Source organism: Danio rerio, chromosome 1, assembly GCF_052040795.2.
Source record: "Danio rerio strain M-AB ecotype USA chromosome 1, GRCz13ab, whole genome shotgun sequence".
Lineage (NCBI taxonomy): Eukaryota > Metazoa > Chordata > Actinopteri > Cypriniformes > Danionidae > Danio > Danio rerio.
Window position 1 is genome coordinate 48,349,849 of NC_141021.1, and position 20,808 is coordinate 48,370,656.

The 20,808-nt window shown below is 34.5% G+C and overlaps 1 protein-coding gene across 6 annotated transcripts in view; it reads left to right on the forward strand.

Moving 5' to 3' along the window:
- arhgef7b (Rho guanine nucleotide exchange factor 7b) overlaps positions 1–20,808 on the forward strand; it is a 58,269-nt gene that overhangs the window by 12,787 nt on the left and 24,674 nt on the right. For all 6 annotated transcript variants that reach the window (NM_001008624.1, XM_087235617.1, XM_087235618.1 and 3 more), the window contains 4 exon segments: positions 3,259–3,343; positions 4,546–4,679; positions 7,768–7,969; positions 14,424–14,512. In NM_001008624.1, coding sequence (NP_001008624.1) covers positions 3,259–3,343; positions 4,546–4,679; positions 7,768–7,969; positions 14,424–14,512 — 510 coding nt within the window.

Consider the following 20,808-nt stretch of genomic DNA (forward strand, 5'->3'; position numbering starts at 1 on the left):
GGGGACCACTGCGATAGCTGGTATATAGGCTGATAAATATAATTATATATATTTTCAAAATATTTTTTGTGATTGGTAAAAGGTAAATACAGAAAACAGCTGATTTTTATTTTAAACCTTAACTTCAGAAGAGTATTATTAAATATATTAATCAACTGTTGTTTACTATGGCCAAATTTCTTTTATGAAAATTGTACTGCCTTGACACAGAAAAGTGCATAAAGCAACAGTCACTATTAAACATAAACCAAAATCAAAACCAGTAAAATGGTAAAACAGTGGTGGGGATCAAGTATCGGAAGTGGAAGCGGAAATAAAACATCATTTATCGGCTAAAAGATATCTGTGTGATAACATTAAAAATGGCATTTATTGGCAGATACCAACATGGTCGCCAATATATTGTGCATCTCTATCTGTTTTGAAAGTTTATTTACTAGATGACGAGTTTTTGGGAGGCTTGAAAATGAAAATTTTTGGAAGCAAATTTCTAATTGCACAATTTTGAAAATGATAACATTATCATCTCTGTAAACTAGAGAAATATAGTTCTGTAAAAGCTGTGACCTCAATTGTATGCTTATTACGTGTTTAGTGTATAGGCATACATGAGTACTTCAAAACAAAACAACAATAGCAGATTACAGGGCTGGATGTGTGCAGTGGTGTATTGTTTCTTTCTGGCATTCATTATAGGTGGATTATTTAGACAGCATTGTAGTCTGTATGTGACTTCAAACTTTCAAAGTCAAAGATTTATTTTCTTTTGTTAAATATTATAGTATAGTAATAATAGTCTCAGCGTGATATATTTGTTTCAGGATTGTTCAATTAATAAAAGGGTAAAAGCAACAGAATTTATTTAAAAATGTGCATCCCTAACATTTAAAATAATGTTTGAATACTTTGTTGTGTTTTTTTTCTGTGTAATGTTCCCTTGCTGAATAAATATAATTTCCATTAGGTTAAACTTGAAATAAGAAGTAATATGAAATATTTTAAACTATCTTTAGTATATTCTGTTTAAGAAATAACAATTAAAAGTAATATTATTATTATTAAATACAACATAAAATCCTTTCCAAGTTAATAGAGCAATTGGCAAAAAAAATTACAATGTGAAAATAATATTATTACTAGCCCATCTTTCATTATTTGCATGACCCCTTTTTCACACAAAAACAAACCCAAAACCACTTAATTTGACCATACAAACATTTTTGCGTATATTAAGGGATTTTTTTTATCAGAATTGGCCATTTCTATCACTCGTTTCCCATGCATTACTTCAAAAAACGCAATAATAGAAACCCAGCTATTGACACTTTTTTTTTAAATGTCGGCTTTCTAGATAACTAAAGGTCATTCACCTAAAAATGCATGGTTTTCTAGATTCTAATAATCCTAAAATGCAAACGAGTTGATGCAATAGAAAGCATTTTGTAAAGTCCAAAACAAACAAAATAAGCTTCAGGGGTAAATAATGTGTGCTCTTTGGATAAGGTATGCAAACAAAAAATCAGTCCAAAGCACTTGTCAAAAATAAAGTAAAAATAGTTTAAAAGTAACTCTTTTCACTTATTTTTCCGAGTGCCTTGGACTGATTAATTGTTTGCATACCTAGTAGAAAGCATTTTGCTTATGGATAGACAGCGGACACTCTTCACATCTCCATGTATATTTCCTGCATCTTTTAAAAGGTTAAAGTCAGATCAGGCCAGTTTTGGGGAGGTTGGTTTTTGCTCAGGATTAGCTTTGTGTGTCCAGATGGCCCAGAAAGCAGCAGGTAGTCTGAGAGCCAGAAACCCACACACATCATCATCCTAGTTGATCAAAATCACATTCTCATATTCCCTCACTAAAGCAGGCACATCTTATAGAGTATCTTTGATCATCATTAATGTTTTGCATATGGCATTAAGTGACACGCCTTGATATGTAGACCCGAAGCTTGTCATGCTTGTGTCAGCACCAGTCATCATATTTTGCTTCTTTAATTTGCATTTCATTAATATGAGTGTTTTTCCTGCTAGTGGATTTGATAGTTGAGAAAGGCTGTTGATTAATTGTTTAATCAATTTTAGTTTTAAAGCGTGGTTTGTCGCTTCAGAAAATACGGGACTTTATGCTGTTTATAATTTGCTACAATTCAAATGTCAAATTTTATTTAAAAAATGTAATTGGTCATCAAGGCTGCATTTGTTTGATCAGAAATACAGTAAATTTAGTAACATTAGAAAATATTAATAAATATTTTGTAAATGCATTTTAAAAATGTATTAATTTTTATAATGGCAAAGCTGAATTGTCTGCAGTCAATACTCTTTGTACAAAAGAAATATTTGATTGTCATCTCTGTTAAGAACTTATTATAGTTATGAGTTTCTTCTGGATACTTTAAATATTGCAAAGTTCAAGTGAACAGCTGTACATACCAACATATTAAGCCTACATTAACTAATTTAGGGGTGAAATTTGACTCAGATTTTAAATTTGACCATCAGATTAGAGTGATAATCAAATCTAGCTTTTTTCAGTAGTCAACTAGCAAAAATAAAGCAATATGTACTAAAACAACAGTTTGAGACAGTATTTTGTGCTTTTATGACCACTCAATTAGATTACTGTAATGCACTGTATGTGGGAAGTAGCAGGTCAGCTATTGCCCGTTTGCAAATGGTGCAAAATGCTGCAGCATGCCTGTTAATTGTTACTTGCAAATATGACCTGAGTTGATACATCCCAAAAGCCCACTCATTAACTCAGGTCAGTTTATCAGCTTCTCCTGGTTGTGCCAAAAACATAGTGTAAGTGTAGAGGGGATCGTGCTTTTGCTGTGGTAGGTCCTAGACTTTGGAATGATTTGTCACTGCCCATTAGACAGGCCTCCTCTGTGTTCTCATTTAAATCAGCTGTTAAAAGTCTTTTGTTTTTGTTGGATTTGACACCTGATCTTACTAACTGGTTTTAATTTTAGTTTATATGCTTTTTCATGTAGTTTAGCTATATTTTGTCTTGTATTTTATATACTATTATGTTTATTTTGTTGTATATTTTTTCTGTGCAGCACTTTGGCTCACTTCTGTGTTTTTAAAGTGTTCTATAAATTAAGCCTGATTTGACTTGACAACAAAGTTAATCTAAAATAATATGATTTATCTCAAGTTTGTACTTTTTTTCTCTTTATTTGAGGTGTTTTTTTTTTTTTTACACATTTTTTTACATGTTTAATTGTAGCGTTTTTTCCCCCCTCTGCAGGTATTTGAAGCCAATGATCTCCTTCAGGGCCAAAACTTCTCCAAGGTCTTGAATTGTTTGGTTGCGCTCAACAAAGCAACATCAGGTGAGAGATATCAAAAACGTCTTCACTTTTAAATGCTAAATAATTTAGTTTGTTAATAGCAGCGCTATTATGACTGTCACTGTATTTGTGTAAAACTATTTTCTGACTCTTGGTATATTTTGAAGACAAACATGTTCCCAATAAGATTAGTTTAGGTTTGGTTAGATTTTATTCAGCTGTATTGTCCTTACACATGTACATGTACAAGGCAACAAATTGCAGTTTAGGTCTTATAACAGGTCTAATTTAGGTGCAATAAAAACAAGTGCAGGATATAGGTATAAGTACAAAGTGCAGTTATAGAAATATATGGGTAATCAATGTTTCCTTAAGGATTTTTTCCAGAGGTGGCAGTAGGCCTTTCACACAGAACTTCTATTTACCTATTGCGATATTTCAATGACATATGTCGTGAGTGCATAAAAAAGTCGAGATCGCATTTATGTAATACGAGCATGCGAATCTCTTTGCTTGCGCACCGATTTCCTCAGTTCCTCTACGCAAAACATTTGCGCGCCCTCTTAAATATACGCTGCTCTAGTGCAGATTTTCTTGTGCACTCTCAAATAAATGCTGCTGATGTGCGATTTAGTGCATTTATGTAGTGAGTGTGTCTTCAACATTTATTAGATTTGCTAAGAATATTTATGAATGTCTCCAATCGACCTACAGAACGGCATTGATGCGTCCTGAAGTAATGAATTTTAGTGTGACGCCCCGCCATGGAAGAATGATTGTAGCGGAAGCCATGGTAATATTTACGGATGGATGTACTATGAACATAATATACAAGTCATGTTAACTAGAATCAGATATATTTACAAATAGATGAACATACTGTACAAGTTGCTATTACTAATCAGAGATAAGCAAATAGAAATGAACATAACATGCAGGTTGTTATTTGCTATAAATATTATGCATTTACAAATGTATATGTGCAGTGTAAATGTACATTTAAAAATGGGTAAGTACAGTGTAGTGCAATTATTATGTGCTATATTAAGTGTGAAGTGGTTGGGTTGAGTGTAAGTTATGGGGGTAGTGTAGTGGTGTATGGGGTGGGCCAATAATCACCTTAATCTAGATACTCAATAGTAAAGTTAAATTTTAACTGTAAAAAACAACTATTGGGATAAAATGTCATGTCCCCACTTAAATGGTGAAGTAAATGAATATTGATGTGTATTTTTTGATTGTAGAGTCCGGTGGAGGGAGTAACTCGGTGTGTTCCCGTCAATCGTCTTCTCTGCGGATCAAGTCTTTCGACTCGCTCAACTGTTCGTCCACTCACAGGAGATCCTCCAGGCACAAGTTCAACCAGTACCGCAGTCTGGTGAGCCTCACAACCACTTTACACACTTATGCCTTGTGTCCACTCCACTGAGTGGTACAGCACGGTACGAAACGGTTCTGTACGGGTCAAGTTTCTCAGGTTTGTGTCATGGAACCAATGGTACAGTTTTTGTAGGCGCGGTGTATGACAGAAAGATGCATTCGAAGTTACTTAATTGAAGTTTGCATATCGTATGAGAAGCACTTCTTACTAAACAAATGCTTTATATACATAAATACTTGAGTATAAATGTTCATTACTAACCTTTCTATTAATATGATTTGATTAATACTGCAGATCAATGATGTGCGAAATAGCCTACTGTAGTGTCCGCAATTAAAAAAAATAAATTAAAAATCAAACATTCATGAACACATACAGAGCCTCACAGTAAAAAAATACCCAAAACATACATTTATTCTGTTCTTCTACTTGGCTTTCAAGCTTTTCGTGGCTGTTCATCAAGACGACGACAAGATTTGTTTGAGCTCAGGGGTCCGTTCTTCGTACGTGGATAACTCAGTTAGCTGGATTTGGATATTGACGATTTGACATGATCCAGGATCGTTTCGTTCTTCAAAGCTGATCCGAGAGTTGTTGTCATGGCAACAGTTCTGCTAGGTCAAACCTGATCGGGAGCAGGTTCAATTCATATAAACAGGATTAGATCGGCTCAGTTCAAGCAAAGATAATACAGAAAGTATGTTTCCAATTCTGATATTTTCTTACAGTAGTAGTTATATACACTTGGGAAATGGTACATATTTTTAAACTATATATATATATATATAAAGTTAAAGTCATTAATAAAATAAATAAAGGTATACATATTAATAAAGCGTATGCAATCTGCACCCTCGAAATGAAAGTACAAAGACCTGGTGGTGCAAAGAGAAAACTTATTGATATGAACTTTTTAGATCGCTTTAGTACAAATTGTGTATAATAGAAATGCACAATATGTGACTTTTTTTAAAGCAATAATACATTTATGCAGTCATAAACATGTTTTGATAGTTAATATGCCAGTGATTTGATGCTTCACAAAAGTTGCAGACGCCTTTACCAATATGAAAATGCTTTTGTAAACAACCAGTTATTCTTTACACCGATTAAAAAACGGCTACTATTATAAAGAAAATCTTTTCTAAATGTAGAACTAAATACACTGATTTGCATTGAAATACATGATGAATACTCTTGTCTTGACAAATGAAAGTGTAAAGCCTGCAGCTCACAACAAATGTGGAAAGTTCTTGCGTGTCATATTAAAAAAACCGTTTACTGCTAATTTGATGTAATTTTGCTCACATGGATAATTGAATATTAATCAGATGATGTCATTACGCTGCTGTGCCGTCAGCCAATCATTGCATTGCTGATCATGATTTCGAGGATCGATAGATCTGTCCTTCACAACACACGCAGCGATCTCAGATCAGTTCATCCAGACATTCTAATCTGATTCACGAACTTGTTTGAAGAACCAAATTAGCGAGAGATCAGTTATCAACATTAAAAGATCCAGCATCTGCCAAATAATCTTAGATCATTTAAGCGAGGTACGAAGAACGGACCCCAGGTCGACCATGGCTTCTTATTTTATGTATATATTTTTACAAGTAATGTCTCGCACGCACTAGTGAAGTTTCTCAGTAAATCAATAGCGTTCAGCTGCGTGTCTAGCTCCACCTTTTGTTACCCTATTGTTGTGCTAGGTACCCTTTGAAAAGGGTACCCAAAATGTGGTATGGTACGGTTCGCTTTTTGGTACCTTTTGACAGTGGAAACTGAACTGTACCGTACGGTAGCACTCTGTGGAAACAGGCCATTATGCACAATGAAGCCCCTAATATAAATCTATAATAGAAGATTTTAAAATAAGACAGCATAGCCCCTCCCCTGCTCTTCACTTTGCCACTGCCCCCTTCCCCCCTTTCCACTTCGCCATCGCCCCTTCCCCGCTCTTCACTTAGCCATCGCCCCTTCCCTTCCCCGCTCTTCACTTAGCCATCGCCCCTTCCCTTCCCCGCTCTTCACTTAGCCATCGCCCCTTCCCTTCCCCGCTCTTCACTTCGCCATCGCCCCTTCCCCGCTCTTCACTTCACCATCGCCCCTTCCCCGCTCTTCACTTTGCGATTCCCCCTTCCCCGCTCTTAACTTCACCATCGCCCCTTCCCCGCGCTTCACTTCTCGATCGTAAAATGTAGAACTGCTACGACTTTGTTTGTTTGACAGAAAATAAGTCATATACACTAAAGATGGCTTAAGGGTGAGTAAATATTTGGTTGAAATATTCCTTTAAAATTTGCGTGAAATCAAAATCAACAATGTTTATTTAGCTAAAACACATTGTTATTCTTATGGTGAACAACTCACCCATGCAAGTTAATCTACTGAATTTGTTTTCTTTTATTTATCTTCAATCAAAGTCGGAACATTTGTTTTCATTTTGGCAGTCCTTCTCAATTTAGACTTGGTCGATGACGCGTCATAGCTGGGGGCTTGGCCTGGGGCCGGAGTCGGCTTGGGGGAAACAATGTTAGTAAATGACACCATAAACAAGTGCCAACAAGGCAATAATACATGTACATTTACTTAATAGAACAATTAAACCAAAAGACTTATGAAAACTTAGGATATTTTTTTACAGTATGTGACTTGCGGGAGAAAATGCTATACTCTTTGATGTGGTCAACCTATAGCCTTCCGTATTTATATTTGGCAGTACATAAACCTTAACATCAGGATTTTTAACTAATCAGAGGTGAAAAACGTTACACAGGTTTTCAGTATTAAATCAAGCTAAAATAAATTGTATGTTTTTCAAAAAGCGAAGATTACGCAATGTCTCTGCACAATCATTCTAATGGGTTGTTTTTCCCCACAAGACAAATGGTAGTGACTTAAAGGCCTATAAATGACTCATTTTCAGCAATGCTGAATGTAAGAGTAATTGTCAGGTGCTGTTGAATTATTTGTGTGTAACACTTAAGTGGAAAAACGACTATAAAATCAGTGTATTGACATCTCAGAAAAATAAGACATCTTTATTGAAACTTATTGTCTCCTTATGTTTCCTGTGTAGGACATGTCTGAAAACAGTGCCCCTCAGGTGCTGGTGAAGGCGCGCTTCAACTTCCAGCAGACTAATGAGGACGAGCTATCCTTCAGCAAGGGTGACATCATCCAGGTGACACGGCAGGAGGAGGGTGGCTGGTGGGAGGGCGCTCTCAATGGCAAAACCGGCTGGTTTCCTAGCAACTACGTCAAAGAGATCAAAGGCTCCGGTTAGTGCTTGTTACTCTCAACCTTCAGAAGTTTCAGTTGCAAATGCTACAGCTTTAAAACAGGCTGACATTGAGAAGAAAATTGATCTAGACTCCTGCAAGACCGAACAAGCAAAGTGACGGGGTTTTGTTTTACTTGTACGCCTTTCTTAGACTGCCAAAAAAGCAGAAGAGATCAGAGAATTTGGTAGACCTGATTTACCTGCTGATTTCCTTCTGTGTCCTAGTGTTAGCATAATGTTTTTCTAAAAGACCTGCTGAGTGTGTGTGTGGATCAGAAAGTTGCTGCAGGCAGCTGTGTGTTAGGCTGTTATCACTTGGTAACACTGCATTTTGATGGTCCATTTGAGTATTAGTAGACTGTCTGCTTAATATCTGCTGATGCTGCTCCTTCAACAGACATTTAACTGACTATAAGAAACTTTGCAAGTACATATCAACTTGCACTAACCCTAACCCCAACCTAACAGTCTACTTATTATCTAATGAGAATTAGTTGGCTTGTCAATGCAATGTAACTTAAATTCAACAAACGGGCCATCAAAATAAAATGTGACCCATTACTTTTAGCCAGCTTTAAATATTTGGGCAATATATTGTTTTAAAGCTTTGGGCCTTAGTAGATGGTAAATAGTAAATCTGCCTGGCTTCATTAAAATGGCCTTTAAAAGTAAACCTACAAGCTTAATGAGAATGTGCCAAAAGAGAAGTGAATGGCTTCTCTCTGAAAATGCCAAAAACTGTAAGATTATGTGAGCATTACAGGCTTATAGTGCTCATCCACATGGGTACATTGCAGAAAACTAAGATTTAAAAAGTAAATGGTAAAATGCTTCATAAAAATACCTTTTGTTGTCTGTTTAATTCATTTTGAAATATAACCAAGGTTCAGCAAAGAAATATGTTTATCAGGGCTTTTATTTGATCAAAAATACTACAAAAACAGCAGTAAAAATTTGTGTTTTAAAATATTTTAAAATGTAATTTATTACTCTGCAAATCTGAACTTTCTGGAGCAACCCTCCAGTTTTACATTTTAAAACCTGTTTCCACAATATAATAATATGGTAACACTTTACAATAAGGTTCATTAGTTAATGCATTTACTAACATAAACTAATCATGAACAACACATGTAAAGCATTTATTAATCATAATTGAACATTTACTAATGCATTATTAACATCCAAGTCCATGCTTGTTAACATTAGTTAATGCACCTAGAGTTAACATGAACTAACTATGAACTACTGTATTTACATCAACTAACGTCAAGTAACATGAACAAATACAGTAGTAAATGTATTGTTCATTGTTTGTTCATGTTAGTAAATGCATTAATTAACATTAACTAATGAACCTTATTGTAAAGTGTGACCAATAATAAAAATAAAAGTATTTTTTTTACATATTTTATCTCACAGTTCTGAGCTTTTTATCTTGTATTTGTGATTTTGTATTTCACTATTCAGACTTTTTAAAAAATATTTTACAGAATTTTTAGACCAATAAACACTGAGTACGTTTACATGGACACCTATAATCTGATCTCAATAAGATTAAAACAATACTCTGATTAAGAGTCTACCATGTAAACGGCAAATTTTGATTAGTTTAATCTGATTAAGGTCATAAACAAACTTAACAGAGATTGAATTAAGACATGTGGAGTATGCCGATTTTAGTTGCATTATTGAAGTGAAGTACAGACATGTAAACCCTGAAATCAAACTATTAAGCCTCCTTTTTACTGCTACAAGCAACAGACTGGAAGTCAATTCATTTCCAATGGAGAGCAGTCCTGGAGCTGCGTGGAGTTCCGATCATCGCCGTATGCAGAAAATTCAGATACAATTTGAGCTGCGGATACAGTGAAATATTTGAACTCCTGCGACTAGACCGGCTGACCAGATGTGATGTATTCCAGCGTTGTCCAAGCAAGTCTGTGCACGCGAGATGAGAAATACGATAAGATGAGAAAATTATTATTTTTTTGGTTATTTTTTGAATCAGCAAAAAAAGTCTATTTTTAAAAAACATTTTTATTCATAAATGAGTAATTAATGTATAATTTTTTTATGTTGTCTCCACATTTCCTCCAAAAATTTTTAGCAGTCTATGAGTTTCTAGTATTCATTCAACCATGGTGAATGCACAGATGGTGAATTCTTTTGCACTGTATTTAGGACACCACGCGAATCTCTCCTATGGTGCATGACAACCCTGAAAATTCTGTGCGACTGCCACAAGGAGGCATATTCTGACAGTCGTGTCCAAATGTCGTGTGCAGTGGAAAGGTGGCTTTACCGTTGTGTAGGATTTTTTCTGCATTTTGCGACAGCATAGTCTAAACACACACGGCTGTTTGACACTATTCTCTGCACCTATCGAGTCCAAAGAGGACAACAGACACCTGCATCGCAAAATGCAATTTTTTTTTTCCCGATACCGTGTGTGTGGTATCAAATTCTATTAAAACAACACTCTTTCAGCAGTTAATGCTCTCATCCAATATCTGGTTTGTCATAGGAGGCCTGCATAAAATGTTCCTTAATGATAGTGAAAGTGCCAAACTGCAGTTAAAGTAGACAAATTAGAAATGAAACACCTGAAATTACATGAAATTCTAGAGTTACTTAACAGATAAACTCTGTTGTCGGCGCCAGTGGTGTAGTGGTTGGTGCGTCGACGCGTGCGCTCCGGTGCTCGCGACGACCTGGGTTCGATTCCGCCTCGCGGTCCTGTGCCGATCCTTCCCCTCTCTCTGCTTCCCATGCTTTCCTGTCTATTCTCTGCTGTCCTTTCAAAAATAAAGGTGGAAAAACCCCTAAAAAATAATTATAAAAAAAAAAAAAACAGATAAACTCTGTTAATCGAATTATGTGCAATAACATGTAAAACGGGATCATGAAAGGAACAGTCAAATAGCAACTCATGTAAACACCTTAATCATATTATTGTCTTATTCAGATTAAGGCAAATAATTAGATTACTGATGTCCATGTAAGTGTAGTCATTTTTTAGGTTAATATTGTCAAATTTAAAATTGCAATTTTTAATCTGTGTCACAGTCCAGAGAAAAAGTCAGAATTGCAGTATAAAGAGTCAAATTTACTTATTTTTTATATTTTGGCCCATGGTGAAACGAGATTTGTACTTTAGTGTGATCTTGCTATTATGATTAAAATGATGATCTGAATGCGTTTTATATTTTCTCAAATTTGACGATGAAGGAATTTTGTTGTACAAGGATAACAAAGGCTACTATGACTTTACTATGTCAACAAAAATAAATTAAATGATTAGAAAACTCATTAAAACATTGATTTGGTATCAAAAAGGTTTTGTGATCGCTGAATTTATTGCGAAATCAAGCACAAGTCCACCAAATTTAGCGAATCTCAATTCTCTGAAATGCCCTAGATTTTCTGCAAATTCGGGTTCTGGATGCTGTCTAGGACGTCATCACGACGGATTCAACCAAAACAAAAGCCATGTGGACGCAAACATCCTGCGCTTTGACATACTTGACATTTTACACACATCAATAATAAAAAATCAGCAATAAAATATATATAATAAAGAATTTTGTATATTTTTTTACAGCAAATTAACAATGAATAATGTTGCAGATATTGCCACAAATTTTAAGAAAAGCCTCAGCAAAATTCATTTTAGGCTGTAAAAAAATAAAAAATAAAAATAAAAACTCCCACAAAATCTTGAAGGGACTTGTAAATGTATTTTAATTTTACTGTTAATGAGTATATTCCATCCAAGCCTATTAAAACTAATACAGTAATTTTATATGAAACCCAATATTTAGAATGGTAATGTATATTTTAAATAGCCATCCCTTTCACAGCCTTATCTCAGTTATTGCAGGTTATAGTATAAACACAACCCCTGACTGGTATTATCCAGCCCAAACATAAATAGCACACACATCCCATGATGCCAAGCAGATGCTTCCCTCTCATGTGTGGGGAAACAGCCTTAATGTATGTTCAAACCAGCTTCAATGGAAATAAGTCAGGATGACATCAGAGCTTGAACATCCAGGGCTTAACAGGAAGGAAACTCCATCATACAACAAAGACAGGAAGTGCAGCAGTCAGAAGACACCACTTCCCCTTTCCTCTGAAATGGCTTCACACTCCAGTTTATTCCACTTTCCGAGAGAGACTTAGAGATCTAGACTCTTTTATGGGATTTACTTGTGTTAAATGCAAGCTTGTAGTAGACATTTAATAGTGTATTGATTTTATGCCTCATCTAAAAATGGCTGCCGTTTGGAAGAGCGGTTTAGCGTAACTGATACACAATAGTTTTTTTTTAGATTCAGATTGTATAGGGAAGAAAAAAAAAGACATTTATGTCTACAAAAACACACTATTGTTTGTAAATAGTTTAGTATTATTACAATGTGTAATTAGGTAATATCACACAAAGAAACTTTCAGTTCAATTCAAGTTTGTCTGTATAGCACTTTTCACAGTAATTATTGGTCAAAATCAGCTTTTTCCCAAAAGTTGCACATTATTGTGTTACAATCGATATAAAAAAATTTTAGAGTTTAGAGTTTAGAGTTGTTTATAGGGCAGACACTATACATAAACATAGTTATTCTGCAGTTATATCAGATACACTACCTAAAAAAAGTCTTGTCGTTGATCCCAGATGTAAGAGCAACAGATAATAACTTGACTTCTAGTTGATAATTTGGAAAAGTGGCAGAAGGAAGTTTTTTTCTTATGAATTATTTTTTTTGAACTGCATCCCAATCATCACAAATACTGCAGAAGATCTACTGGAACCCACATAGACCCAAGATTCTTACAGAAATCAGTCAAGTTTGGTGAAGGAAAAATCGTGGTTTGGAGTTACATTCAGTATGGGGGTGTGCGGGAGATTTGCATATTAGTTTGTTAGTGTGACCATACAATTGATATCGGTTTTATAAAACAGTAATAAACTATTTGATAATATTAAGTGAGTTTCATTTTAGATACGGTGTTGTGTTTTAGGTTTTTAAAAAAAAGTGCATGTTAATTATTTATTTTCTAAAATGTGGTTGATTCTATATCAAATTTTCAGAAACTATTGACTATTTTCCCCATTTTCTATACATTCTTACTACTGATTGTATGCATCTGAAATAGCGAGTTTTTATAGTTTTAATGTACCCATGTGTAATAATAATAATAGTAAAAGTTTAAAATGCACTTTCTTTTTATCTATTGACCATTCGTAAACTGATGTTCACTGTTTGAAATGCCTATAGCTTTTGTTTAAAATCGATATCATTTGCATCAAAGAATCAATTCATTAATTGAATTAAATTTGAGAGCTTGTGATTCACAATTCTTTTTTTTTTTTTGTAAATGTAAAACTTATTAGCAATTTCACCAATAAAACTTTTTAAAAGTAAATTTTACACAGATGTTATATGTGTAAGCATAACTAATGCCTCATGGAGGTCAAACTCTAATTAAACATATTCTGATGTTTAATTGGTGCTCAAGAAATATTTTTGAAGGGTGATGTGACTGTAGCTTTATTTCCATCCACCTATTTTATGTGCAACTTGGAATATTGCATTTTAACAATGCTTAATGGAAACGCCAAGATGCGCGTGAGTTTTGGAAATGTGATGTAGCATATTTACCAAATAAATTCCAGCATGCACATCAAAAATATTGCATGTGAATTTGTTTTAACAGATCATGTGATAAAAAATAATGCAATAGGACAGCAGCAACCGACAAACCTTCGGACCGGCTGCATTGTAAAAAAGCTGAAATGTTGTTTTGGTCTTTCTAAAATGCCTCAGCCAAAGTCTGTCATCAAAGTGGTTCAGTATTAAAAAGCATCTCACGCCTTTAAAAGCCATCGGGTGTTTACTGCGTTTCATCTTTTGATTGATATCATTTGAATCAAAGAATCAATTCATTAAGTGAATCAAATTTGAGAGCTTGTGATTCACAATTCTGTTTCCATGTAAATGTAAAACTTACGAGCAATTTCACTAATGAAACTTGTTTGAAAGAAGATTTGACACCGCTTTTGTATGTGTAAGCAGAACTAATACCTTGTGGAGATCAAACTAAAACATCACACATTTGCAAAGTGGAGATTAATGGTTTTAATCAGTATAACGATTGTGTTCAAACCCCTGTATAATGATTCCAGGAAGTTATGTCACACATTATATAAGTGCAAATGAACCGAGCTGGATTGATCTGAAACGTTCAAACCTACAGTATGTCTTCCTACTGCAGTCTAATGTTTTCCTGTAAACCCAGATCTCCCTCTCTGGGTATCTAAATCTAATATTCCAGCTCACTGCAGGGGAGATGTACTTTAATATTCAATAACAGGAACCAAACGCTTCCAGATGTTGGTCTAAGGTGACCTTCTTACCTTTTGTTCTGTTTTGCGCTCTCTTAAACAGACAAACCTGTGTCTCCCAAGACTGGGACGCTGAAGAGTCCACCCAAGGCCATCGAGAGCGCTAACTTCTGCAAGACGTACTATAATGTGGTAAGAGAGATGCGCTGTGGTGTTGCATTAGTGGCATGTAACACCTCCCACGTGGAAGGAGTTGATTATTTCTGATGTGCGTGGGCTGGAAGTGAAGCCTTTAGGGAGTTGGTACTGCACAGATATTTCCCTAACCAAATAAGCAAGCACATACCTCCAGGCTTCTTTCTGCGGGCCTGATAAGATTAGGAATTGTAGAGGCTATAGTAGCATTCAGATTTTTTTTGTTTATGTATACACAACACTATAGTATGTTCATATAGATTTTAACAGGCACCCTTGTAATACATGAATGTGTCTGTTTGTATTCCACTGAGGTATATTTACTGTATGAGGAGCGCAATCGACTGCCATTATGCCATAAATGCCATAAGCTAATACTACCTTACCGTTCCATTCACATTAACATCAATATGCCTGTTTTATAACCTTTGAAACCATACCATTTCAAAGTTCACGGCCAATATATAAATAAATGTATAATATATATATATATTTATTCTTTATAATAAAATATTTATTTATTTATTTATTTATTAACTTTTGTGTGCTATTGGGAATGTTTCCATCCACTCGGGGTTAATTTTAAGTCTTAATTTAGCCACAGATTTCTCTGTGTTCTAGCAAATGCAATGTTTTTTTGGTGACATCTTATTTTGAAATATATTTTGGGAATAATGCTTTGAAATGTTCAAAGATTGAGCAATCCACTACATTTACTACCTTTTGGTTATGTTCATGGCTGTTTTTGCCCCATTGACTTCCATTATAATGACCTTTTTTAATTGCAAAGCCATGACACCATATACTAGGGCTGGGCAATAAAATCGTTATCGATAGGTATTGATCAAACACCATTGTCAATTTCGATGATAAAAATTTTGGTATGTACAGTAGTTTCAGTATAGCTTTATTAAAAAGTGGCTGCTGAGCATGTATGTTGGAATCAATGCCAATAAGCTTAGAGTCGCAGTTTGTCATTTCCAATGGAGGTGCGCGCGCGACATGCACAACAGAATGCGCGCACATTTTCCAGGGACACCTAGTTAAAAAAACATCTGAACTTTTCCGAATGACCTGAGCACTTGAACTAATCAGTCTGCTTTACACTTTGTATGGATTATACACATTTCAGTAGTAACTAATTACCTCAAACACAAAGCACATGCTCGGGCTTATCACTTTAAGTCAGAATAATAACACACGTGAAAATGAGTGCCATATAGGAGTAGTGAAGAGATTGTAAATAAGGAAGAATGTCTTTTCTTGTGCATCCCAGCCACTAGCTCCCCATCTGAAGGACTTTTTTTTAGCATATGCAGTATGTATTTGAATAATGATGGTTAGTTCCTTTACTTGAAGGCTCAGATGTGATTATCATAATTTGTTTTGTTGACAGACTTTGAGGTTTAATGTATCATTATTATTCACTTCTTACAGATGTTGATCTACCATTACCAGTGCACACATGATTTATCGAATTTAAGAGTCTGTTTAACACTTGTTTATATTATTATAAAGAGATCAGATATTTTGTTTAAATATTTTTGTTTTTGACTATTAAAATTCTTTGCTTTAGTAATGTTGGTAAATTAAAATAAAATGGTTAAATTAAAAAATTCTTATATTTTTAAATGTATTGTATAAAAAAATCAGTAATTATTGATATCGAATGATATAAAACATGATACTGGGATAATTTTAGTCATGCATTCATGATTGTTGCTGGTTTTTAGCCTGTTGCGAAGAGGCAGTGTATAATATTTGCTGTTGATCATCAGTTGCAGCGCAAAAAAAAAAAAGCTTAGTTTCTGGTTTTTGTATAGAGTAGTGTGTGTGTGTGTGTGAGTGTGTGTGTGTGTGTGTGTGTGTGTGTAGGTGAGCGAGATCTTTGTGCACTTACACGGATATGTCTCAGAAAATCCGAATAAGCAGCTCCGCTCTTAGAACATAGTAAACATAGTAAGTGTATTTATGCATGCACACTATAATTTGCTGTAATACTTCATATAAATGCCAGAAACAGTTTTGCATCTAAAGGGGTAATGATTCCAACTGATGATCAACTGTAAAAATTATAAATTTGACCTCTTCCCAACAGGGAAATCCACCAACAATACAGAATGCATGATTATGTTGTGTCATGGCTTGACGATCAATAAATTTTGTTATTATGGAAGTCAATAAGGCAAAAACAACCACCAACATAACAAAAGGGTGGTAAATTTGTACACAATACACAAGGGTTTAGAAATGAACACTTTTATGCCTTACAATGAGATTTAGCAGTCAAGCCATTTTACATGTATTGTCATGGCTTTCAAAGAAATATTACATAAGACACCTAACAAAGTCTTCAACTTTGATATAATAAAACATATTTCTTTAGGACCAAATAAACATTTTAGAATAATTTTCTAAAGGTCATACGACTGCAAGTATGCTTCCATCCACCTATATTATATGCAATTTGGAATATTGCCTTTTAACAATGCTCAAATGGAAATGCCAAGGTGCGCAAACATTTAAAAAAATGTGTATGAAGTAGGAAAAACTTTATATCTGATAAGAAAAACTATGATGAAAACATATAAAACCCAAATAAAATCCAGCGTCCACATCAAAAAAAGTCGTGTGATGAAAAATCATACACTGTAAAACCTAAAAAGTTTAGGTAACCGATTGCAACCATTTGAGTTCAAAAACGAATCCTAATGAGTACTGTGGACTTAATCCATTTGAGTAAACTAAGCAATTTGAGCACAGTAAAATCCAATAAATGAAGAGAAATCAAACCAATTGGTACTGTAAAATCGAATAAGTTAATGCAACTCAAACCGTTTGCGGAAAGTGATTGCTACAAACCATTTGAGTTAAACTAGTCTATATGAGTACCATTAATTTACTCCATTTAAGTTGAAGTAATGAGGTATTTACCTTCAACACTGAGTTCAAAACTCTTTTCAAATGAGTAGAATTAACCGTCAGTAAATTATGAGTTAACTACACTCATTTCATTTGATAAAGTTGACTATTGGGTTTATCAGTGTAGAAGCGACGGGACGGCATTAATGGAAAAACCAAAGGATTGACCACATTGTAGAATATCTAAAATGTTGATTTGATCTTTCTAAAATGCCTCAGCAAAAGTCTGTCATCGAGGTGGTTCAGTATTACTACCTCCAGAATTGTCTCAAAGAGCGTCTCGTGCCTAGCTAGATGTTCACCAGATCGTCGTTTTCAGAGGCGCTAGTCATTTATTACATAAATAATTATATAAGCTTCTCCTGCAAATTCCTTTTTTCTTTTTTATATTTAGCACCAGTTTATTAGGAAGGGAGGATTTTGTTCTCTTTGACTCGTTGGATAGAAACAAAACTTCATTCGCAAATGTTTTGTACGATTTGTTCCAATTTGATCCAAAATAATATTGCTCTTGAAGACTGGAAATTCAGCTTTGCCATCGCATGAATAGAATAGAAAACTGTTTTAAAATTCATATTATTTGTCATAACTCTACAATTTTACTTTACCAACCCCAACTTTTGAATGGTAGTGTATGCAGCACTTGCAATGCATGATCCATACATTTTTTGAGTGGAATTTAAGGGATTGTTCAACCAGATATGAACATTAGCTGTTAATTTACTTGCACTCGTGCCATTCAAGATGTCCTTTTTTAGCTTTAGACTAATCCTTGAGTTTACAGGCACAAGGCTTTAATCTGGGTTTAAAAGCCTCACCAAACTCGAGTTACTTAGAGTTAATAATGTAGGTTAACACACCCAGCAGCAGATGCTGCTCTGGCTTTGATCTTGATTTAATGTCAGCAAATAAGAGACACAATTTCAACATCCTGACAATGATAGTTCTGCTAATAGAGGTCATTTTCTGTGTGTGTGTGTGTGTGTGTGTGTGTGTGTGTGTGTGTGTGTGTGTGTGTGTGTGTGTGTGTGTGTGTGTGTGTGTGTGTGTGTGTGTGTGTGTGTGTGTGTGTGTGTGTGTGTGTGTGTGTGTGTGTGAGTGCGTGCGTGCGTGCGTGCGTGATTGTGCGTGCGTGTGTGTGTTTAAGAATTTCCTTTATTGTGCTCCATTTCCTCATGCAATGGACGTGTCTCAGCTGCCTCCCTCTGAGCCTCTGCAAACCCAGTGAGCCGTTGATGTGTGTGTGTGTAGGTCAGTTTTGGCTACATTGTGTGGACCAAACGTCCCCACAAGGATATTACATGTGAAATAACCTACATCTGTCAGGTCAATTTGTGCTTTACACAATATACATCTTTCCAAAGCTGCTACACAGAAAATCATGATGTTCACATCTTTATAATATCTTAATTCTTTAATCCTATAACTTCCGCATCCAATTATTTGTGTTGCCCAATGTCTATGGTTAAATTGTATTACTGACACCACAGCAAATACATGGATAATGTTGAATATATATAACGTGACCCTAACGATTTGGTACGTACCTTGTTTTTGGGGTCACAGTTCCACACAAGTTTGACAAGAAAAAAGCAACAAATCCCCAGTGCTTGAATTTTTTCTGTTTATTTTGAACTGGCTGAAATGTTTTGTCAAAATCAGCTACAGAACTGAAAACAAAATAAATAGATTGATGAAAAGTAAATCTTTATAATTAGGAGATTAAAAAGTTTTAATTAGACCATTAGACTTTCGAAGGTTGAATTCAACCATCTCCAAATAAATAAATAAAGATAATTATATTTTTAAAATAATGATTAAAAATAAAGCAACGATTAAGCAGTCAATACGTGCTATTTATTAAGATATTATTTCCAATATTTAAAAAAAAAAAAAAAAAAACATCTTAATGACTTCGGCCATTTTATTTTAAAAGTGGGTAGCACAATCACCTCGCAGCAAGAAAGTTGCTGGTTCGAGCCTCAGCTGGGTCAGTTGATATTTCTATGTGGAGTTTGCATTTTCTTCTTGTGTTCGCATGGCTTTCCTCCAGGTGATCCGGTTTCCCCCACAAGTCAAAAGGCATGCAAACAGATGAATTGAATAGGCTAAATTGTGGTGTATGTGTGTGAATGAGTGTGTACGGATGTTTCCCAGTGATAGGTTTCAGCTGGAAGGGCATTCGCTGTGTCAAAAATATGCTGGATAAGTTGTCGGTTCATTCCACTGTGGCAACTCCTGATTAATAAAAGAAATAAACCGGAAAGAAAATGAAGGAATGTTAATTAAACTGTTTTTGGAGTGTTTTTGTGGTGTACCTTGGCTCATTTATGCCTTGAATGAATGAATGAATAAGACACAAACTGTTAGTAAGCTGAATGAATCACTTATTCAAATGATTTGTTCAAAACAGCTGATTAATTCAGATCTTCAGGTCTTCATGGACGACAGAAATGATTTGTTTAAATAATAAACTTATTCAGGAATATTGCACTGAGACAATTATTTTTTTTTTGGCTTTCTTGCACTATTGGACGAAATATTAAAAACAGACAATAGTATTAACCGGTTTTAAACTATTATATAAGATCAATATCCTCATGTTTTGTTTACCCATCAAATGACAGTTTGCTTATTGCCAACTCTTCTTCATGTGCAATAATGTAATCACATATAAACATATAAAGGATTTCATGTATATATATATATATATATATATTTGTATTTAATTATTTATTAATTTTTTTATTGATATTTATTAGTTTTTATTTATTTATTTATACTAATATTTATTTATTTAAAATATAAACCTGTAATCATCAACTTTCAAAGTATGAAAAACTAATACTATGGAAGCCAATGGTAACAGTTTCACAGGTTTCTTCAAAATATCTTCCTTTGTTTTTAACAGACAAAGACAATTAAAGTTTGGGACAATTAAAGATTGAGTAAATGATAACAATTAGTTCACTTTTGTTCGGTGAACCATCCCTTTAATATTTGGTAAAACAGAACTCTTCTTTATGTGGTATCAGTGCACTGTATATCCTATTTTAATTGTGACCCGCTGTTTGTCAACGTGAGAAAAACATCTTAGTAAACAAACTATCTTAATTAAAATGCTGTATTTTTTTTTTTTTATTTTTTTTTGGTGAAAGTGGCTTAAGGAGCAGGAGATCCTAGTCAGTACACAAATGATAGAGATCAATAGAAAGTCCTTGATATGACACAATCAAAACTGTTTAAATGTGATTACATTATTGCTGTTAGTGTCAAAATGGAGACGGTGTGTATTTGAGCTTGTGTTTGTATATTTAAATGTAAATGTGTTGTTGTGAATGTTTGTATTTATCTGTCACCACTGTGGCGTG